The 19,921-nt window shown below is 49.1% G+C and overlaps 1 protein-coding gene across 30 annotated transcripts in view; it reads right to left on the minus strand.

The window, feature by feature from the left end:
- Nucleotides 1–12,404, minus strand: part of PPP1R12B (protein phosphatase 1 regulatory subunit 12B) — a 126,351-nt gene extending 113,947 nt beyond the window's left edge. For 21 of the 30 annotated variants that reach the window (XM_086861926.1, XM_086861924.1, XM_086861921.1 and 18 more), the window contains exon 1: nucleotides 12,028–12,404. In XM_086861926.1, the coding sequence (XP_086718052.1) occupies nucleotides 12,028–12,315 (288 nt within the window). In that variant the 5' untranslated portion in view covers nucleotides 12,316–12,404. Of the gene's footprint in view, nucleotides 1–256; nucleotides 393–7,085; nucleotides 7,322–9,771; nucleotides 9,967–12,027 lie in introns of those variants that run through there. The other 9 variants (XM_086861919.1, XM_086861917.1, XM_086861907.1 and 6 more) reach the window with 6 other exon arrangements.
- Nucleotides 12,405–19,921: the final 7,517 nt, after the last annotated feature.

Below are 19,921 nucleotides of genomic sequence, written 5' to 3' on the forward strand. Positions count from 1 at the left end.
CTTTCCATATTCAGATGGCACTGAGCAACAGTTAATATCTCAAGTGCAGCACTGATTAAATTGGTAGCTGGACTGAAAGTAGAAAGGGCTCCACTAAAGAGGCCTCAGAAACCTAAAATGTGTATTCAGCTTTACAGCATTTCCTATAGTGTCAGCACACTGTAGCAGTGAGAAGCATTCCTCAGCAACTGGAAGGAATTGCTAAGCCCATTAATAAAATTAAGACAGCCAAGTTCAATAAGAAAATACAACCAACCTTAGAAGCCACTGATGTCTGTGCTGCAGGATGGGGAAGAAACATTTACCAAATTGGTAGTAGAAAGCAGAAATCCACAGTCATCATTTCTCTTGGGAGACATAAGCTGGCGGCACTTCTGATTGCACGTCTGCTCCTGAAGGAAAGAGGTCACGACATGCCTTAGATCTGAAGGCATGGCTGACAGAAAAGCCATTTGGAATTGAAGCTGAAGTCACTGTGCAAGTTTGCATCAAAAAGTAGGGAAGGCACCACAGGTATGACACAACAGCAACTGCTCACAGGCGGTTCCTGCAGGACTGAAGTCAAGTAGAAAGAACATCTATCTCCCTCCCGGCAGGGACTTCACCATGAAACTTACTTTATTTTGTGGGGGAGGAGGGGGCAGAGATCTTGTGGAACAGAAAACCAGGGAGATAAGGAAACGAGGAAAATGCCCTGCAAATGGTTAGTTTGTATTCACAGGAGTATTCCAATCCTGGAAGTGTCCAAGGCCAGGCTGGACAGGGCTTTGAACAATCTGGTTTAGTGGAATTAAATGGAGTAAGACAATCTTTAAGGGCCCCTCCAACCCAAACCATTCCATAGTTCTGTGATCCCAGGAATGTCTGACAGTCACTGCAAAGACTCAGAGGTGATGACTGCTGAAGCTCCCTGCAGGCCCCCAACTCCAGCAGTGCTCCAGATGACAGTGCTGGTCCAACAGGATGGACACATGCTGGAGGGAACGGACTAAGTGCAGCTCCCAGGAAGCACAGACTTGTCTTGTTAGCTCCTTGTGCAGCCTCAGAGCCTCGACCCAGGGAATGAGGGGGAAGGCATGAGCATGGACCACTTTTGAGACCAGCTGGGATGCAGATATAGCTTAAGAAGGAGCTGATTGATGTCACTGCAAATCACTGCCAACTTCCAAAGTCCTGGTGACAAAGGGAGGCCTGATGACATGCAAACACTGCCCAAGCCCACGCTAGAAGGGTCCAGGGAACATCAGACCTCTCAATCTCACCGGAGCCCCTGGAAAGGCTGTGCAGTAAATCTTGCTGATAGCCGTTTACAGCAGGAGGTGGAACAGCCAGCACGGTTTTACTGGTGACAACTGACTCCAAGCTGCCTCTGGGGAGGATGGGAGAAGTGTGCTACACCTCTGACACTGTCTCTGCCAGTGTTTCCAACAGGCAGGAGCTGGACTGCAGAAGCAGACGACTGATGCTGGTGAGAATATCAGGCTCAAAAGGTGATCAGCTGTACAAAGTCCAGCTAGCAGCTGATTACCAGCAGCATCCCTCAGGGCTTATATGGGCTCAATACAAATCCATGTCTTCATTAACAAACTCAATTAACAGCAATTACAGGCCAGAGAGCACTCTCACCAAGCCTGCAGATGGTGTCAAACTGCTGGCATGGCTGGGGCAGGTAGGTCAGAGGGACCTACACAGCCTGGACAAAGGGGCTGATGGAGAGGTTATGAAGGACAAGAGAGGCACGCAGTGTCCTGGCCCAGGACAGAACGAGCCCTTGCAGCAGCACAGACTGGGGCTGTAAAGCAGCTCTGCAGCAAACAAACCTGCAAAGCTCTCAGGGAGAGTTAGGCAACAGAGGCCAGCCAGGCAGAATAAACTGCTATGGACCATCCATACAAATACCTGGCAGAGACTCTGCAACTCCACAATAACATTCTGCCTCTCCAAAGCCTTTGAAACAGTCCCTTTACACATAACTTCTACCTTTCAAAGCCTTGCAGGGTACACAGATCCCCTAAAAGGGTATGATCAGAACATCAGCCCACCCCAAGTCAAGCTGGCTGAAGCATGGAGCAGGTCAGTCAGCTTCCTCAGAACACAGGCAAGGAACATGAAGCCAGGGAAGAACTGAAAGCCAGAATCAAGTGATGGAACCAGCTTTGAAAGTTTAACCCAGACACTGTCTCCTTTAGAAGCAAGTCAGCAGCTCTTTCTACCTCTGTTCTACAGAGCTATTTCAGCCCAGAATTCATAATTCTGCTTGAAATAGTTGCTGCAGACTCTTAAAACCCACATCTTTCATAAAAAATGGAAGATGATCTGGTAATAGGCTAAAATGTAGCATTTCACTGCCATCAAGTGCTTGGAAAGAATCTTTGTCAGTGGAATATTTTTTGGTAACACCAGTGATTACATTAATACGTGTCAGCCACACCAACATGACTTGTGATATTCATTAAAAAGCTCAAGTAAGAACCCTAGCACAGAAACTACCACTGACATGTTCGTGGCACTTGAAAAAAAAAAATAGATCAGACAGTTGACAAGTGTGAAGTGTGTCACAGGTACAGTCAGACTCCTACCCAGGCTCAGGATGTGCACCTCTTCCATGTGTTGGTTCTGCTAGTGCACCCAGTTGCTCAGATTTAGGTGCTATCCACAAAAACACCAAAGCTGTCTACACTGAGTGTGTCATCCCACTTAGTGAAACCACAGAGCAAATGGGGTTGGAAGAATGGCTTGTTAGATAAAAAATTAGAACATTTCATCCTCCAGTACACCACAACAGTATTTAAGGTAAATATTCTGATTATTTCTGTTGGTACAGGCAGGGTCTCTGCTTGGTCCAAGAGAGGGACTACAGCTGCCCTCAGAGCAATGGTATATATATTTGGAAAAGCCTCTGGCTAGGAGGGGAAGGAACCAGAGCTGCAACTCAGAGCAATGGTATATATATATATATATTAATGTATATAAATATACATATATTTGGGTATACCAAAACAATTAAAGCAAGCCACAGCACTCACAGCCAGCTGGGTCAGAACTCCCCTGTCCCACCGATCTTCTAAGGGGGAAATCCCTACTTACACATCTCTACACATGAAGTATTAAATTGTCAGAGATCATAGAATCCTAGGCTGGTTTGGATTTGTAGGGAACTTAAAGCTCATCCAGTTCCATTCCCTGCAGGGACAACTTCCACTATCCCAGGCTGCTCCAAGCCCTGTCTGACCTGGCTGTGGACCCTTCCAGGGATGGGGCAGCCACAGCTTCTCTGGGCAGCCTGTGCCAGGGCCTCACCACCTTTACAGGGAAGATTTTTTCCCCAGTGTCCTACCTAAACCTCTTCACTTTTAGCTTAAAACTGATCCCCCTTGTCCTATTGCTATCTGCCTGTGGAAAAAGCTGCTTTTTTATCAAGTTCCCACTTTTTATAACTGCCACTCAAGATAATTCATAATTAATAGTTGTTTTGGGTAAGGCTGACAATCCATATGAACTGAAATCCTGGAAAATGAAGATGCTTCATACTTTGACTTCAGAATGAAACCAGAAGCACTTCTGGATGCTTCAATTCAAGCACAAAGCCTGTGTGGTGAACTGGGAGCAGCTCCCTGTGTGGGCCCTACCAGCTTCATGCTGGTTTACATTCCTCTGGGTGATGCTACTCTGTTTACAGGTCCAAACTACGCAGACATAAGCTAGGTTTGGGCAGAGGCCACACACAGTTGAGTTTCCAAAGTATCGATATTGATCCAGTATCAATATCAATCTGTTGACAGACAAAGACCCTCTAATGGTTTAAGTTAGAGAATATCTGTTTATTCAGGGCCAGGCAAGTGCAGGGGTCATCCCCTTAATATCCACTGCAAGTTGACAAAAGTGTCTATTTATTTACAAAAGTCTTGAATATCCAAAATACTAATACATATTCATAACACTAACACCTCCCATTCCCTGCTCTGAATTAAAATGCATAGTACTGAGTTTAAGAGGTCATTATGCCTGCATGGTTGGTTCCCTAATTTGAGGAGGGGGTCATTTTGACGAGGAGGGGTCATCAAAAGATGAAGGAAAGTCACTTTTCCTCACTCTGACCTTTCTACCTTTCCAATGGTGGACACTACAAATGACACTTGGAACTGCAATTTCCTCTCTTCATGACTTTTAAATGGGTTTCCAGATGTAAGGTCTGTGTTTTTCCTATTTATCAGTTTCTTTTTTTCTCATTATAAGCACAGCTAAACAAACATACAATGACAAGTAATTTGTTACCCAAGTCCAGGACTCATTATCTCAAATCCTGCTTCTAACCTAATCATTAACTCTAGCAAAGCCTGTCTCTAGCTAAGATCTTTAACTTTTCTAAAATTCTTAATTCTTTTACAATTCCTGACTCAAAGTCACCTCACTTCCCTAAACCACTGCTGGAGTCCCCTCTCTAAGCCAGCACTTGTGTTTAGACAAGCCTGGACTAGGACTTGCTGCTCCCACACCACTCCAGATGTAAAAAACCATCAGGCTTCGATACGAAATCACATTAACTGATACAGCAGGGAATGACAAATTATAAATAGGAGGTGGCTTCAGAGAGATTCCAGAAATGGATGGTGAGCAATCACTGTGGCAAATCAATGCTCTGGCTCAGGGGATCAGACAGGGGCCAGGTTTAGTTTTCCCCTGAAAAGGCAGTGACACATAAAAAGCTAATGGCAGGTGGTCACTCTGCATTCTGTACATCTCACAAAGATTTATGAGCAAGGTTGAATGCTGGAAAAGCAATGCTGAAGCTGCTTGTGTCCCCCTGCAAGGTCAGCTTATTGTATTATAGAAACATTTCCAGTGAGACTCCTGCAAGTTTAGAGTGTTCTATTTTGTCCAACCACAGGAAACAAGCTACAAAAATCCCAAACAACTCAGCATTAAAGAAAAATAAATCATACCATTTACTCTTAAAGAGTGAATTTTCAGTTATTTTGGTTGTTTTCAGATCAGCAAAGCCTATATTTAAGCTTAGAGTTTAAAGCTGGAAGGAGACCAATTTTTCCAAAATTTGTTTAACAGGAAAATATTTAACAAGAGAACACATGGATGTATTTTCTAAAATACTGATCACTTGTAAGCACTGCACATTATAATTATTATGAATGAAAACTGTCATGAGAAATTACGTAGGTGTCTGAATTAGGAATTTTGATGTCCTTGATTGTCAACAGCTTGATGTGAAAAGAGAAGCCTGACTCCTGGGATCTGGCTGTTAGCAACGTGTGGTATCATGCTTATTAGCCTGGAAATGCAGAAAAGCACATTTCCTTTGAAAAACATTTTAAGAATTAGGTATTTAAGAAAGGTCGTGTTTCACCACAGTAAGAGGTGGCACATCTCAGGAGTGGAGGGAGGAAATAAAATTTGGCTCCCTGAAGCTGTGCAGGTTCATCTCACAGCCATACTCTGGGTCCCACTGCTTCCATTTCATGTTCACAGCAGCTTGAAACATCTCTGCCTGGACAGATTATATTCACCATGAGCTTGTTCTTAAGTCCATTCACGCTGAAGTGAGCCCCATGAAAATTAGGCACCTAAATCCCCACCAAATCGTTCCTTCACAGAGTCACAAACTGGTTTGGGTTGGAAGGGACCTTAAAGTTCATCTCATTGAATGTCCTGCTGTGGACAGGAACACCTTCCACCAGACCAGGCTGCTCAAAGCCCAACCTGCTCTCAAAATTTTTAGCAAGTGACGTTTTCTCACTGAGGCCCATGGCCCAGCTCCTCCTGCAAGCTGCACCTTTCCTCCCTGTGCAGATCAGTTTGCTGCAGCCCAAGAAAGGAGATTGCAGGACAGCTGTGGCACCTCCCTTTAGAAGGACAGCTGAAAATAAACTGCAGACTCAGATCCCAGGATTTATACTGGGCACCCTCACCGTGCTGGGGCCACACCATCCTCACTAGGTCAAATGGCTCACTCAGCTGGGGATCTGTCACTGCATAGCAGGGGCTGCCATTCCCCTGAAAGGCTCTTTCATTTTTTACCCCAGTCTCTGCACAAACACAATGTTTCAAAACCATGTTTCAGAATATTTCATGGTCCACCTGCCCTTATTTGTATTCAAAAGTTAGAAAGAAAAAAATATCAATTTATACAACCACTTATGTAATGTTCCTGTCTCCCAACTGTCTTAAAAGTGATTGCCCTAATATTCACAGTCTGACAGGCCTTTTTGACTTACAGTATACAGTAATTCTCAATTAGGAGCCAGCATACCAATTCAGAAGTCCTGTGTTTTCATATTAGTCAGTTATTATATCAGTACATTACAAAACACAGCACGTGTGATGTTTCACAAGCCCCACAGTACCTAGTCTGAATTCTAAATCTCTAAAACTGTTTGAAATAGAAACAGATCCCAGTCCCAACACTCCCCGCTAAAATAAGCAGAAGGCATTATAAATTGTAAAAAATAATGCCAGGAAGATGGGAGTTTCATCCAGGTTACAGCTGAGAGTTTTGCACATAAACGTACTAAAGTTTGAGCACAAACCCTGAATGTTTCCAGCCATGCCAGAGGAGCTGCAGGACCCTATGCTGCTGGAGCAGGGACTGTCCAGGCACTGCATTCATTGCTCATTCCTGCATTTTTGCTGAGCTGGCTTTCAATCTTATCAAACCATATCGATTCAGACAAGTATGCAGCATGGAAAATTTGCCTCCTCCTCTGATGCAAGCTCAAGAATTTCATCTGCCCAAGTCAGAAAGCTTTTAGCATGTATTAGGCACAACAAGCTTTCCCTAAAATCCCTTTGCATTCCGAATGAGCCTTCCCTGTGAGGCCAGAACTCCAGCCTGCCCAGCAGCTCTAGTGGAGATGAGAACCTTTCCATGGGCAGCACTAAGGGACCAGGGTCAGCACTTCCAGCTGCTGCCATGAAGGAAGTTGTTGCTGAAAATGCCACCAGCTCCCTTGCCCAGTGTTTCTGGGGAACAGCAGAGCTTCATGCACAGTATCACTGGGCAGGATAAACAAAGGCTGAGGAAGGAAGCAATGAAGATGCACATCTCCCCTCCCAAACACCCATCTACTTACTGAAATGCAGAGCTTCCTCCCAGGCACCTAGCATTTGAGTAAATGATGATGTGGTTGTCTTTGGTTTCCAGAAGCTAAACCATCCAGTTGAAAGTGCCCCAAAACAAACCAGGGGAAGGTTTCCTGCCCTGCTGCCAGGAGGAGCAGCTCTCCCAGGCTCTAACTGCAGCTCAAGGTTAGTTTGTGTAGTCTACAGTTAATTCTGCCCACTCAGGAGACTGCTTGGAAATAGAGATGCAAGGGAAAGACAATTGAACCCTTGATGAAAACATCAAGGCAAAACAGGGACTGAGTAAGCCAAAAGGAAGAAAATAAAAGCATGAGGTTGATAAAACAGCACTTCAGATTTTAACTATTTTATCTCATAAATTCCTGGTGTATTGCAGGCATCTTCCAAGCTCTCTCACTTTATTCAGAGCCCTGTGGGATGGTACATGTAACTGAATTCCCATTTATAACTGAAACCCAAAAACCCCATTTCACTCACCCTAGTGATAAACCCTGTTTTTAACAGTGCCTTATTTCACTTTGACGAGCAGTGTTACATGCAGCACAAGAAGCTTGCAACTTTTACTTTTCATGACAGAAGAACACCTTCAGAAAGGAACTCTGCAGTGTGGTGGGAAAGGTATCACTCTCCCCAGATAAGCTTCTATTCCAGGAATGAATGTATTTTTAGGCAATGCAGCCTAACCCAATCTTAAAAAATGCAGCCGGATCTATGATGCTATCATCACCAACTTAGAGATCAGAAGCTGAACTACCTTAAACCACAGCTGAGATGCCCCAAAGATGGAGCACCTGAACATTTATTCAGAGTTGCCATGCCACTGTAAGTTATCTCCTCACCTCTTAAGGCACAGACTGGCTGTTACCTTTCAGTGATTAAGAGATTTTGTGTCCAGAGAAGGGAATGGAGCTGGGGAAGGGGCTGGAGCACCAGAAGCAGCTGAGGGAGCTGAGGGGAGCTCAACCTTTGGAGAAAAGGAGGCTCAGGAGGGACTTTCTGGCTCTGCACAACCCCCTGCCAGGAGGGGACAGCTTGGGGGGTGCAGGGCTCTTCTCCCAGGGTACAAGATGAGAGAGAACAGCCTCAAGCTGTGCCAGGGGAGGTTTAGGTTGATTATAGAAAATTTCTTGCCAAAAGGGTGGTCAGGCCCTGGCACAGGTTGCCCAGTGACATGGTGGAGTCACCCTCTCTGAAAGTGTTCAGAAAGCTGTGGCACCTAGGGACATGGTTTAGTGATGGGGGAATCCTCTCCTCCCTTCCCTCAGTCCCCAGATTTTGTTCCAGTGTTAGCACCTCAGTGACTCTTCTAACAGTCTCCAGACTGCTGTGATGGGGCAGAGTGCTCTCTATCACCTCTGCTTTCTGGACTGTCCAAAAACTCTGTTGCTTCCTACTTTGTCATGGCTGCACACAACCTGTATGAGGAAACAGCAAACTTGCTGAGCAGCAACTGAAAAATGCCCAAACCTTTTGACACAGATGCCACCTCAGAAAGCTCTGAGGAGCAACCAGACATGCCTGCAGTTTTACAGCTCTAGCTCAGAAGGAGGAATAACAAACTGAGAATAACAAACAGCCTCCACCTAAGCCAGAGTCACTGCACAAAGTACCTGACGACTCAGGAAGCAGTTCCTGCATTAGCACAGGCATCCAGCACCTCAAAACAAAGTCAACAGCAAGCACCAAGGTACTGCAGAGTACTTGTAAATGTAAATGACACAGGAGTTATTTCATGAGCAACTCACTTCTCCTTGGAACAGGCCAAAGGGAAACAGAGTAAATCATCAAAGGGCAGACAGAGGATAAACAATCTTTGCTGTCATCTTTTGTGAACCAGTCCTTGAAGACAAACAAGCATTGATATTATTACATTGGGAGACGCTTTCCCAACTAGAAGCAGCAGAACGTTTTTCCCTTAAGACTCAATTTTCATACAAGTTTACTCTTTGGTTTTATCTGTCACCCAGGAGACAGAAGAGCAGTTCATACCCATTTCCCACCACCTGCAAACACTAGAGAAGTTCAACTGCCACCAATAGTTCATTTCACCAACTTTCCTTGATGATTTCTATGTGTTCACCCACATTTAACTAATATCTCCCTTTCCATTCTGCATTAGACGCAAAATCATTGTCAAAAATAATTCAGTGAGCATAATCTAAGTTTATAATTGAAAATATGGGACTGATGTTCATCCAGCAACATTCTGCAGGCACTGAGGTAGACAAAATACAGCTGAAGCCACCCTACAGGTTCCAGACATGGGCTGTGGTGCAGGTCTGATGCCTCCAAAGAGGGCAGTGACACAGGCTGCAGGCTCAAAAACATCACTTATAATTTAAAAGGTTATTTTCAAAATATAGCTTTGTGGCTATAAATAGCCAAGCCAGCTTCTCACACACCAAGTACATAATGGGTCTTAGCCACAGTGGCCCAGATACCAGAGCAAGTGTAATTTTACCTTTGTGAACGCACACAATATTTGGGCCCACCCTGCGCTTCAAACAAACTAACCCGATTTATAAGATTGGTCTTAGGTTTTGTGGGAGCAGCTGCTGACTCTGACAAATTAAATCAATTGACTTGGTTAACCCTTTCACTACCTAAAAAGACCTGAATGCTCATCCAGAACAAGTCTCATACATTAAATTCTTTAACCAAAGAAAAATATTTTACCTGATCTTTCTGTCAAGAAAGCCAGCCTTTTTCAATGTGTAGGATTTCCTTCCTCATTGAGTAGCCATTTGGTTCAACAGGTACTAAACAAGAGCAGACTGTCATTACCATCTGCCCTGTAACAAAACGTTGTGTTTCTAGTACTAAGAGAAGTTATTTAAATATCTTCACATGTATTACATCATTCCAGTTGTCAACCAGTGCTCTGGGGATCCCCAACCTAACTTTACCAGAGGTAGCATTATTCTCCAAGCAACATGAAAACAAATCCATTTTGGTCAGGTTCAGAGAAAGGAACTCATAACAACCTCCCCAACCACGCTAATAAACATTTTCATCTGATAGGGTTTACAGACTTGGGAAACACAAGCACAACAAAACCTTTAGCAAAACAGCATTTGTTCCATTTGGGTGTGCAAGAACATCTTGTCACTCTTCAGCAAAACTGCTATTACATCCATGGGACATTGGAACAAAGTTTTTGTTCCAATCACAGTAAGATCACCTTCCCTTTCTGTCCAGTTTGTGAAGAAACACTTCATGTAAGCAGCTGGCTGGTACAGCCAACATCTGCTCCACCACTCACTCATCCAAGGTCTTCCAAGTATCAAAGCCTAGGTGTTACTGGTCAGTGTCACCCGATACTGGGCTCCTCCGGCACATATGATACAATTCTGTATCCTTTACGTACACAGAATTCAATTTGCAGCCTGCCTGGCAATATATGGCCTGCCACAGTCTCCAGGAGCATGACCTTGCTGAGCTCACTGCCTGCCATCAGAGTCCAGCACACTTCACCAGACACCTCACATTACCCACAGCAGCACGAGACCCTTCTGAGGGGATCACAATCAATCCTGGCTGGAAATCCCTCATGAAGTCATCCCAACTCCACCATGTATCCACCTTAAATTCAGCCTTGACTATCAAAATACTTTGAATAACCAGCTTTTCAGTAGCTGGTTCTTGCCAATGTCTGCAGGACTAGTTATTTATCTGACAATAAATACACATGTGCTGGACTAGAGGTTACTAACACAGGACAATTTATTTGCTGTTGCTATACCAAACTCCACAAATAACCAAGAAAAAGGCCCAGCCATTACAAGGCTCACTGCTTTGCCAGCTGAAGTCTTATTCAACCTGACAGTCTGTAAGCTTGCATGCTCTTTGCTTCACAACTTATTTTTGGAAGTCCAAGCCAAAATGAGTAAATCTTCCTGCCCCTTGTTCCCTGACAGCTGTGAGCCAGCAAGCTCCTGAACTACCTTGTACATGTCCCAAATACTTCTGTAACATCAGCCCAGCAAAGAAGAAATCCTAATTAGCGCAAGAATTATCCTGCTATATGTGCTGTTAACATGTTATTCTTTACAAACACGTTATTTCCTGATGTTATTCCCGAACTGTGCCTTTTTCCTCACTCCTGTTGCTACAGTAAATGCTTCATCTACACTATCTTGAACTAAGAAAATTTTGTTTCCAAAGCTGGCCTGGATCCAAATCAGATTCATTTCTCTGACCAGATGGACCAATCTCTTACACTGATTTCACACACCCTGCTAAATTCTCAATCAGTCTTGCACAGCAACAGGTTCCCCAATATTCCAGGGAGGCAATTCTGCATGTTCCCTTGCCTTCCTGCTCATTTACACCAGAGCAGGAAAAGCTACAGATGGAACACAGCACATGTTTCTTGACAGTCAAGGCTTTACCACCACTCTGCAGCCAATTCCAGTGACCACTTTGTACCATCTTCACATTTGGATGAGTATTAATAGAATCTACGTTACTTATCGGCCATGTGGCCGCTCTCTGCCAAGGAGAGGTTTGGGGAGTTTCAAGGCAACTCTGATTAAACATAAGAACTGCCCAGACACTCCTAACCTTGCAAAATTCCCAGTCCTCCTGGAAAATTTTCCCGGCACTTCAGCAGATCCCAATCAAATTCTAAATTTTGAAAAAATTAATAAACTGGTCGCCTGGCCAGGCCCGAAGCCCTGCCAGCCCGCGTTTTATTTTGCTAATTAATCTACTTAATAACCCTGTGAGAAGTTGGTACATCCCACTGTCTGATGGGAAACACCTCGGTCTGTGCTCTGCCACAGGCTGAACGCACCGGACGGGGCTCGGATCAAAGCGAACCGAAGCCTTTGTTTACCGACACCCCCGGCCGGGGCTGCCGGTACCACCGTGCCCCGCAGGCCGGTGCTGGCCGAGGGCACACACAGCCGGGCCGCCCCCCGGCCCCGGTACCTGGTGCAGGGCTGTCAGCCCGTCCACATTGGTGGTGTTGATGCGGGCGCCGCGGCCCAGCAGCCTCTTCACCTCCTCGGTGTCGCCGCTGGAGCAGGCGGCCAGGAACACGGCGCCCTCCTCGAAGCGGACGCGGGACCCCCCCGCGCCACGGTGCCGGCCGCGGCCGCCCCCCGCCGCCACCGGCTCCTGCTCGGTCAGGGAGCCCTTCCAGCGCCGCAGCTGCTCGGCCCGCCGCAGCCGCGCCGACTCGGCCCGCTTCCCGCCCAGGTGCTCCGGTTCGGACATCGCCGCCGCCGCTCTGAGGGCCGCGCGGGGCCGCGCCGCGCTCAGCCCGGAGCGGGGCGCAGCGCCCCTGCCGCCATCTTCGCTACGCCGCGGCCGCCGCGCCCGCGCCGCGCGTGCCCCACGGCACCCCGGGACATGTAGTTCGGGCGGGGGCGGCGCCGCACCTGCCCCGGGGCGGCCGCGGCTCCCGGCGGCCCCCGCGCGGCGCCGCACCTGGGCGCGACCGGGACTACAACTCCCGGCGGCCCCCGCGCGTGGGCGCGGTCGGGCGCCATCGCTGTGGCTCCCCCGGGTCCCGCCCTCCCCTCAGAATCCCGGAAGCGCTGAGGGTGGGAAGGAGCTGCGGGATCATCGGCTCCAGCCTGGGGCCCATCGCCGCCCGGTCACCGGCCCCGAGCACCGAGTGCCACCTCCAGCCGTCCCTTCAGGGACTGCGGCTCCACACTGCCCTTAGCCAGCCTCTTCCAATGCCTGACCGCCCTTTCCGGGAAGAAATTCTTACTGGTATCCAACCGAACCTTTCCCCGGGCACAGCTTGATGCCATTCCCTGTCCTGTCCCTGTTCCCTGGGAGCAGAGCCCGACCTCTCCTAGCTGTCCCCTCCTGGCAGGGACTTGTGCAGAGCCAGGAGGTTCCCCTGAGCCTCCTTTTCTCCAGGCTGAGCCCCCCCAGCTCCCTCAGCCCCTCGTGGGCTCCAGCCCCGTCCCCAGCTCCGTTCCCTGCTGTGGGGTCTCGGGACAGATGTCCCGCTGCCATTGGGACATTGGGACAGAGGAGTGCGGAGCTCCCAGAGCGGCTCTGTCCAGCAGCTGCACTCACACAAGTGGCTGATTTTATTGAGGAGATGCTGGAACCTGTAGATCTGCAAGCAAGAACTAAGCAATAGTCTGTGTAAACTCTCTGCCCCTGGCACAAGGAACATAAAAAAAAAAAAAAAAAAAAAGTAAAAAAACAAAGTAAAAAAAAAAGCACGGTGTTCTGAAACATTCATGAAACCAAATTCATCCTCCTTGAAAAGCTCAGAAGGCAAAAAGGTTTTTCAGAACGTTGTCCAACTCCTCCTCCATACTAATACATAATATGTGCAAGGTTGCAGACATTAGAGAAGAAATATTATTAAAAAAAATGATTCTCTGGGCATTTAAATATGTATTTAAAGAATCCCTGGGGAAAATATCGGGGAACAAATATGTGTGATCGCATATATTTAATATTTCAATGTCCCCTAATTAACCCCGAGCCCGGGAGGCGAGCTCGGACCTGCGGCGTCCAACTCCCCCGGCTGCTCCCTTCCAGCCGGCCCTGCTGTGGTGCTCAGGGTTTGGATGAGAAGTTTGTCTTGGCTTCCTTGAGCCTTCCCCGAGCCCCCTCTCGTGGCTGTGCATCCGTCCCGTCCTGCTGAGCATCACCACAGCAGCTCAGTGCTCTCGGCCAAGGGGCTGCCCCTCTCCGTCACGTTATTCTGTGGTACCCAACAGAGGATTTGCCTCAAATTGGTCACTGCCGGAATCTCAGCACGTCTACGCTGCTGAATGATCAGTGACAAATCCCCCCAGAGCAGACAGCATTTGCTCATTAGCCTTAAATCATCTCCAGCAGTTTTCAGCAAAGTTTCAGGGAAACCCCCAGGAGCTGTGTAGCCGTGTGTCTGATAGCTCCAGCTGTTAATGGGGCCAAAACTTCTGACCTAAATTTCTGGTCTTTCTGGGGAGCACACAGAAGGAACACAACTGACACGGGCCCTCTGGAATGGCAGAACTTCCATCTTGAGAGGATCCCCTGCTACCACAAGCCCAACTCTCCACGCCTCCATTCACTGTAGCCCAACAAATGTCAATGCCAGAGCACACAGATCCCACAGGATCCTTCCTTCCTTCCTAGGGCACTGTTTCAGCAGTGCCTGTGTGCAACAGAAGCAGGGGGCAGAAGCCCAGAGCCACGGGGGAAGATGAGCTCAGGGGAAGCTCCTGAAAAGTGCAGCTCGCAAGAGCCAGCTGAGACACAGCTTGCCCCATGTGGCACCTGCCCCACTCCCCCTGCCCTGAGAACATCCCACAGGGATCCCTTTCCCTCTCGTGCAGCTGCAACCCTGCAAAGCATCTTTTCAGGCTCCCCAGGCAAGGGGGAGCAGATGAACAGGTGGCTGCAGCCACAGCCTGGTTGCCTTTTCTTGCATTCAAACCAGCTCCTCCCTTGCAGATGCTCTGCACCTCTACTCCAGCCTTGGCTTGGCACAGTCACAGCCTCTCCTCCCAAGAGAGACTTCAAGACCTCTTGGACAAGAGCTCCCTTCTGGCCAAGAATTTCAGTCCCCCCGTTGCTTAAGCCTCCAGAGGGTCAAGAAAATCAGGTTGAACATCATCACCATCATCATCATCATCTCTCACGGCTTTGGACCCTTTCAACCCTCTCTGTGCCTGCATTTCTCATCACTCCTTCCTGTGGGAAACAGCACTGGCAGCGTTCTCCCCGAGCCTGCTCTTTGGTATCTCAGGTTCAGAATGAGTTCCACAATCATCACACCTGGCCCTGAGAGGGAAACCCAAAAGCTGCTTGTTCCCCAGTTTCCCCCACAAACCAGCTCTCTCCACAGCAATCTGCTGCTTGGCCATCAAAGAGAACTTGAAACTCTTGACAGCTCATTCAGGAATCTTTAGACCCTTCCCTGGGTTCTTTCATTTCTAAACTACAGAATCCAAGGGAAGAGAAAGAAGGGGATTTTCCTTTCTGTGGGAAGGGAATTCCCACCCTGTGCACATGCAAGCACGTCTGATGAACGGTGATCCAGCTCCAGGTCCCAAGCCATTGAGACCAGCTCAGAAGCCACTTAACTCCAGTGCACAGAATATCCCCTCTTTCTTGCAGCTGATGAAGGAGGTGAGGCTGGGCAGAGAACCCTCTCTCACCACAGCTGCCTTGGGCAAGATGACAGCCTGAATGGACTGTGCCCAGCACATGTGGTGGAATTTTCCTGGAGCTCAGGGTCTTGGATGAGAAGAAATTCCTTTAGCTTGGTTGTTTGCCACAGGAGCTGCCAGTGCCATTTGGGCTGTGCCAAAGAGGGGCCGTATTCCAGGCACACAAGCACATCCATGATCTGCTCCTGTGACAGTATCACCTCCAGCAGAGCTGCTTGCTCAAGCCACAGAATTCCTTGCATAATGGCTGACAAATGCTGCAAGGCCTGGCTGAGCTGTAACTCCCTGCAGACTTGGAAAAGCTCTAAGAGTTTGGGAATGTAGCCTTCCTTCTTCAATGTCAGCACCAGCTTTTCCCCACAGCTGGCTGAGAGCAGAGGTGATCAGCTCAGCAGCCTCTGCCAGTCTGTGGGCCCTGCAGGGAGGAAGGTTGGTCCCAAGGCAAATTGCAGCCATTTCTTTCTGGTGTTCCTCTGGTGGCTGCAGAAGATGTGGGGTGACTTTCAATGAAGGTCACGCCAGCCAAAGGGCAGCAAGAGGGAAGAGACAGGGAAGCATGAGGAAAGGCTGTGCTGGGCTTGCCTCCTGCTGACTCTGCCCCTGAAGCTGCTTCAGCTTCCTCTGGCTCTGGCCTTTATGATGTCACCTGCAGCAGGAGGCTTCTACTGCTCTGCTCCTTGACAAGCTGGCCTCTGCCAAAGGTCCTACACTCTGCTGTGGCCCCAGTAACCAACTGCTGGGACTTGAGGCAGGAACTTGTAGATCTGAGGGGACACATCCCCATTACTGTGTGAAGCCGAGCAGGCCCTTCAGTCCTTTGGGAAATGAACCTGGAGAGGGTGAAACTGCCAGGTAGAATTGGGTCTGCTGGAGAAGCTGAGCCAGGCAGAGCAGAGGGTGCCAGCCCTTCCCAGTGGCACATCCCGCTGTGGTACCACATGAGCTGATGCTGGGAGCCGTGGCAGTGCCTGCCTGGGCCTCAGGGAACCACAGAATCACAGGTCCTTGCCACTGGAAAAGCTCCCTGAGTCTGTCAAGTCCAACCATTGCTCCAGAGCTGCCACACTTAGCACTAACCCGTGTCCCTAAGTGCTACAGCTACATCAGTCACATGAAAAGGGATTTTTTATACCATTAGTGTGAAGAGATTTACTTGACCCTTGTTTAATTTGTCTCAGTGCCCCAGAAAAGCCTTGTGCCCGAGCAGTGTGTCAGCATCCCGTTAGGGGGAGCCTGTGACAAACTGTGACAGGTTAGAGTTGGAGGATTGTCTGTGATAGTACCTGTCAGTGATAAGATTTGTCATTGCTAGGATCTGACTGCACAAACGTGTTCAAAGCAATCCCCAGACAAGCTCCAACCCCCAATTAAAGAATTCAGTGTGCACCGAGTGCAGTTCTTACCTAAGACGTCCCGATGGGGAAGAAGGCAGGTTCAGCCCATTGACTGAGCCCAGCAGTAACTGTGGAGTCTTCCCTCACTTTTACCCCATTCTCAACTTACTTTTTATGTGGTTTCTTTCTGTTTAGGTGGAACGTGAGTGACTCAAGTCATGCAGATCTTTATGTGCAAAATTCTTTTGCTTTACTTTTAAAGATAGTCACAAAAACCACCCCAGTGAGGGGTGGTTTTACCTTGGTGGGGGTTACCTTTGTGATAGAGGGGTATGTTAATGATACAATTAGGCTTTAATGAACCACATTCATCAGAGAACAGCATTTTCACCCCAGCTGTTGGTTTGGCAGCAGGACATCTCCTCCTCCCTGCCCTGACTGGTAGGTGCTGAGAATTCTCTCAGCTGCAAAGCACCATCGAGTTTTCTCTAATATCCAACCTTTACCTACCCTGGGGCAACTTGAAGTTGCTTCCTCTTGTCCTGTCCCTTGTTCCCTGAGAGAAGAGACTGACCCTCCCCTGGCTATAAGTCCCTGAACAGAAAACTCCTGCTCTCCTGCACCCCTGGGCTCTGCTGGATGCTGCTGGGGAGATGGGAAGGCTGCAGTGGGTGAGAGGCAGAGGGACAGCCTCAGGCAGCCCCAGGTTACAAAGCCCAAGAGACACCACTCTGCCATTGGGGAGATACCGGGAGGTGAGCTGGGATGGGTTTTGGGCTCTCTGCACTCCCAAAAAGGGCTGAGAGTGTCCCTCTGGTACACAAAGCATCCTGTGCCAGTGCTGGAAGGGGCCAGGACTGGGCCTTGCTCCCTCTTCAATGGGGTCCTTCACAAGCCTGGTCCCCTTCATCCCCCTTCAGAGCAAAGAGCAGAGAAGGAGTTTCCAGCAGTAGAACTGGGAGATACAGGCATCCTTTCTGAAGCTTTTTTAAAAAAAGCTTTTTTAAAAAAAGAGCTTTTAAGCGCTGACAGACAGCTTTTAATCCTCCGGAGAAAAGAAATAGGAGTAGGAGAGCCTCTGAAATCTGGCAGTCCGTGCCTCGCTCCTGTGGGATGGAGGCTGGAGGGGGCAGGTCTGCCCCAGTCTGCTGCAGGTTGGCATCTGCAGCACCATCTCCTGCACCCTGGCTTACACACAGCCTCTGAGCCGTCTGGCAGAGGCTTCCCAGCCCCCAGGGAAAGGAGGTTCATTCCCAAATGCTGCAGTGACATCAGCTCTGGGATATGTCTAATGCTCTACAAGGAAGAGGAACCCTGTGGGAGATCCTTGACCAGGAGCAGATGCAGGGGGTGATGTTTTGGTTGACAGCTGCTTAACACAAGTGCTCTGTGTGCCCAAGTGGGCAAGGAGGCCAGTGGCATCCTGGCTTACACCAGCCATGGTGTAGCCAGCAGGACCAGTGCCCGTCCCTCTGCTGGCACTGCTGAGGCACCTCCAGTCCTGGGGGCAGTTTGGGGGCCTCATGGCAAGAGAGATATTGAGGGGTTGGAGAGAAGGGAACAGAGCTGGGGAAGGGGCTGGAGCACCAGAAGCAGCTGAGGGAGCTTGAAGGGCTCAGCCTGGAGTAAAAGGAGGCTCAGGGGACACCTTCTCATTTTCTACAAATCCCTGACAGGCAGCTGGAACCAGGTGGAGGTTTGGCTCTTCTCCCAAACAGTAGTCAACAGGACAAGAGGAAATGGCCTCAAATTGTGCCAGGAATTTCTTAGCCCAGAGTTCTGTGGAATTTTGTGCCTGGAGCTTTCCAGGTCCAATGGAAGCAGCTCTCTGCTGGCCTCCTAGCCCTCCTCTCTTCCTGCCAGTTCCAGCTGCACAATCCCAGCAGCTGCAGCAGCCTGGGCTGCCCAGCTCCTGCCAGCAGAATGCCTGCCCTCAGCAAGCTGTGGTGCTTCGGGAGAGGAGTGGGAGAGGAAGGGTCTCTGAGCCCCAGAGAGTGGCCTCAGGCTCCTCATGTCAGCTGCCTTTACAGCTTCAGTACCTTCTTTCATTTTTCAAGGAGGAAAAGGCCAGCCCAGGCCAGAGAAATTCAATGGGGGCCTCCCTTGGCAATCCTGTCCATGGCCATTGCCATGACTGGAGCTTCCATCCAGCTTCTCTCCAGCCTCACCTGCTGCAAGGGCTGGCAGACCCTCATGGAGCACAGATGCCCCAGGGGCTCCCAGGGCAGCAGCTCAGGATGGGAAGCTGTTTAGCCACCAGCAAAACGGTTCTGTTCCCCTGACTTCCCCTCCAGGAACTTCCTGTGCAGCTGCTCCTGGAACTGGCAGCCTTTTGCTGACCTCCAGGTCTGGGGAACAGAACACTGATGGATGGAATCTTCTTGGAATCTTCCAGAGCACCAAAAATGCCTAAGAAAGGGAAGATCCTTTCCCTGTGCAGTGCCACCTCGTTCCTGTCCCTGTGTGGGGTTTGCTGGGACTGGGGAAGGTGTCCCACTCCCCTCCCTGCCTTCCTCCACAGGCAGAGGGGAAGTGCCAGAGGGGGACAGATCCAAGGCACTGTTTCCCAAGGGGATGGAGAGCGGGAGTTTGTACCCCAGCAAGCTGCAAATCAGGCAAGGATGAGCATGTGAGGGGACACACAAACTCCAGCTGGGATGTGGGGTCCTGCTGGGGCTTTGAGCAGCGAGCAGACAGAGCATTCAGCGTGAGGCCAGGCTGCAGGGCTTACACATGGATCACCCTCAGCCTTTCAAGGTGTAAACAGCATCCCCTGGAGCCTTGGAATTGTTTGTCACAAGGTTCTGGGCCTACCTGGGTTCCTGTACTACCCTGGCATAGAAACACACAGCAAAAAGGGAAAAGGAGCTTTGCAGCCCTGCAGCCACACTTTCTGTAGGCTGCTCTGTGAATGTCTGGGCTCAGAGAAACACGTGTGAGGGTACACACGGTGTGTGGGACATCAGGGGAGGGCAGCAGTGTCTCTACTTCTGCACTGCTTCGGTCTCTTCACTTCTCAGAGCTCTCCCTTCACACGGAGCCAGACTCCCACCTGTTCTCCAGCTCTGCTGGGAGTGTTTTCCCAACACCTCTGCAGACTTTCTGTGCAGTTTGGAGCTGTGCATATTTCTCCCTGCCTCTGTCTGCACCCATAACAGCACTGTTGTGGTGGGCTCCCATGGGAGTCATTGCCAGTTTCTCCTCACTCCCCTGCTCTGCAATTTGTTATGAGAGAGTCATAACCCCAACCTGGGTTGGGTTAGAAGGGACCTCAAAGCCCATCTTGTCTCACCCCTGCCATGGGTAGGGAAACCTTCCACTGCCCCAAGTTACTCCAAGCCCTGTCCAACCTGG

Source organism: Cyanistes caeruleus, chromosome 24, assembly GCF_971803275.1.
Source record: "Cyanistes caeruleus chromosome 24, bCyaCae1.hap1.1, whole genome shotgun sequence".
NCBI classification, from domain to species: domain Eukaryota; kingdom Metazoa; phylum Chordata; class Aves; order Passeriformes; family Paridae; genus Cyanistes; species Cyanistes caeruleus.